The sequence below is a fragment of the Lutra lutra genome, chromosome 9, assembly GCF_902655055.1.
Source record: "Lutra lutra chromosome 9, mLutLut1.2, whole genome shotgun sequence".
In the NCBI taxonomy this organism is placed as follows: Eukaryota; Metazoa; Chordata; class Mammalia; order Carnivora; family Mustelidae; genus Lutra; species Lutra lutra.
Window position 1 is genome coordinate 100504012 of NC_062286.1, and position 3176 is coordinate 100507187.

The 3176-nt window shown below is 42.3% G+C and overlaps 1 protein-coding gene across 3 annotated transcripts in view; it reads right to left on the minus strand.

Moving 5' to 3' along the window:
- Positions 1 to 3112, minus strand: part of SEC23B (SEC23 homolog B, COPII coat complex component) — a 45808-nt gene extending 42696 nt beyond the window's left edge. For 2 of the 3 annotated variants that reach the window (XM_047746415.1, XM_047746413.1), the window contains exons 1-2: positions 2816 to 3112; positions 616 to 850 (exon numbers count right to left, since the gene is read on the minus strand). In XM_047746415.1, the coding sequence (XP_047602371.1) occupies positions 616 to 836 (221 nt within the window). In that variant the 5' untranslated portion in view covers positions 837 to 850; positions 2816 to 3112. The remainder of the gene's footprint in view (positions 1 to 615; positions 851 to 2815) is intronic. The other variant, XM_047746414.1, reaches the window with a different exon arrangement.
- Positions 3113 to 3176: the final 64 nt, after the last annotated feature.

The window sequence follows — 3176 nt, forward strand, 5'->3', positions numbered from 1 at the left end:
AGCAAGGCTAGCTCTTCAAAAGAAGAGCAGCATCGTACATATGGGTACCTTAAGTAAAAGCAAGGGGAATGTAGTAAAAAATGTTCCCTCATATAAAAATCTTACCTTTTGAAGAGTATTTCTGATACTCTTCACCTCTTTAAAAAGTTATTTCAAATAATGCCCACATTTAAGAGAAACATCATAGGTCACCACCTCAGGTATAAAAAATTACACTTAACAATCATTAAGAGTTGTGATTTCTTCTATCACTCCTGCCACACAGCATTACCATACCAGGTAAGTAGGAGAAAACTGAAGTTTTTCATTTTTGGAAAATGCTTTAAAAAGCACCAATATAACTTATAGTTAAGCCAAAAGCAAACTGAAATTAGGGAAGAAAAAAAAAAGCAAATTTCAAATCCCTTCCCTTTGTTTCCACTTCATTCCCATAGGTTCCAATTTTACGGAAGGGAGACTGGGGAGACTTTATAAGCATTCACTGTAAGAATCTCACCGTTCACTTCTCTACTCAAATTTGATGACTTGCCCAAATTGAATCATTTTTATGAAATCATGCAAATGTCGTAATTTACTGCGTTCTTCTTTTTTACTAATTTTAAAAAGAATTCATACCAAAGTGGATTGAGAATGGCTTTGCAAGTTGTCCGGCTACAAAGCACAGGTTCATACTGTACAGGGGGCAGGTCTGGACGTTCTTTCAATGGAGTAAGGAGACAAGCAAGGGGAACAACCATTCTCGTAGCCTCGAGACGGCTGGAAGGCCACACGTTCCAACTAAACCGCACACCATCCCGTTCTTCATTCTGCTGAATGAACTCCAGATATGTTGCCATAGTCTAAAAAGAAACTGAAGATGGAGTTGTAATTTTATGTGAAAATTCTCAAACTAAACTTCAAAAAAGAAGACAGTCACCTAACGCAATGTTTTTTAAACACTTAGTCCAGAAGAACCAGTCATTGTAGGATGACATCTCTCTTCCCTTTGACCCCCAAAAGCCAAATAACTTCACAGTTATCTTTGACTATTGTTCCTTTGTCAACTCTCTCTAGCACTTAAAGAAATAAACAAAAGGTGTGGGGAGTTTACCATTATTTGATCATTTTTAAGCTTCAAGTTAGTTGAATACTAATGAAAACCTTCTCATAGATCACACATCTCAACCAAGCAAATTCTAGTTCCCCTTGCCCAAGAGTAAGTCTCAAATCCTGTTTCAGCATCCACAACCTTCCCCACTGCCCCAAACCCCTTCCTTCTGTGCTTTAGTAAAGCAAACACTGTATTAAATTTTACCTTCCAAGTGATCTCATTTTTGTGCCCTTTCCCTTCCTCTCCTTGTTAACTGTGAAGACAAGAACTGGATGTTGATATGTGAATCCAATTCGTAATCCACCATCAGTTCTGAGCCAAAGTATTTCTACTTGGGATCACCAAAATTACAATGTTAGGTTTGCTATCATGCTGAGTGAGTCCTTCACCAGGGCTTCTCTCCTCACCATGGTTGCTTATGCTCATGCCTCAAAAGATTATGGCTAATAAAATAACCATTTAGACTAAGTTTTTCAAACTCCCACAATGCCAACTCCATCAAGTGTTTCATACATCCTTTTTACATCCTAAAATCTAGGCTAAGGCTAACACACATCTCAGCCACTTAGGGTTCAAGGGAACAAGCCGCTCACAAAAAATGGAAAAACAGGCAAATTAAAGAATCTACATTTTTAGTAGCCTCTAGTGCTCACTTTTTGCAGTGCTGAAAAACTGTCTCTATGTTATTATGAGAAGTGCCATACATACTGTAAATAATGTGGACTAAGGAAATGGTTTTTATATGGCTAGAAAGGTAAATGAAACAATTAGTTTACTGCACACAACTCATACCACAAAAATTCCAAATGTTGGCTCCAACTGAAACTCTAAGGCATATATTTATTCTTCCTGGCAAAGGCAGGATACTTAAACGCCTTTACATAGGACCCACCTCTGCAACTACCTGAGTGGGAATAAAAGCATGCTCTAATGTGACAATTCTCAGCAAGTACCTCTAAAGGTTTCATTAAAAAACTGTTTCCCCATTCAAAACACTTCATTATTAAAAGGTGGCTCCATCCAATGTCCCCAGGCAGCTACGTATTAAAATCTGCTCTTTCCATTTCCCACTGCCTCCTCCCCTTACTTCTTCTAGAGCATGGATTCTTAACTCTGGGCACAAAACCAACGGGGGACTTCAGAGAGTCAATAAATCTTCTGAAATTGTATGTAAAATTGTGTGCATGAGCTAATGCGCATTTTTCTAGGGCGGTCGATTTATGGCTCACATCATACCCTCAAAGATTTTCTGAAGAGGTTAATAGCTGAATGAATGAGTGAATAAAAGAACTTTAAAGATTTTGTAGCAGTATCTGCCAAAAGAACAAAGAAAAAAGACACACACACACACAAAACTGAACCGCTCATCCCATCAAAGCATAATTTTCAGAACACAGTGGACAAGTTTAAGCAAAGTTTAATGGTTGAAAGGCAGTCGAAAGACCTGGGTCCTACTTCCAGCTGCCACGAATCAGAAGTCATTTCACCCACATTTCGGGTTACTCAACTGAAAAAACGTTGAATCCTTCCGCACTCAGCGATTCGAAGCCAGCCGGCCGCACCGCCAGACGAGGAACGCGTCACTCTCAGCGGACCCCTGGGTCACTGAGTCCCTAAGTTCCTCTGCCCGCCGAGAGAAGGCTTCGTCTTAGGAGCACCCACTCGGTCCCTATAGAGACTCTTGTCCGTGCCCACGGGCCCCCCATCACCGGCACTCCCACTCACCTGGCAGGAGCCCGTCACCTGGCCGCGTCCGCACCCACAGCTGCTAGCGCCCCGCTCCGGCTCCCACCGCCAAGTCCAGCTCAGCTCTCAGCCAACTGGTCAGCGTCCCTGTGCGTCACTCCACGGCGCCGTCCGCTGGCCAATCAAAGAAGGCCTTTCCGGCGGAGGAGCGGAAGCAGACTTTTAGTGAAGCCGCGCCGCCATTTTGGAATAGGGCAATACAATCGTGCCTTGGTCAAGGAAACCAAAATTCTTCAGATCCTAAGTTCCCTCACGTTCACCTCTAAACTTTTGTCCTTCAGAAAACTCCAGTGCCTGCCGGATTGCTTCCTAGGTGCAGCCTGCACGCCTCAGGGATTCG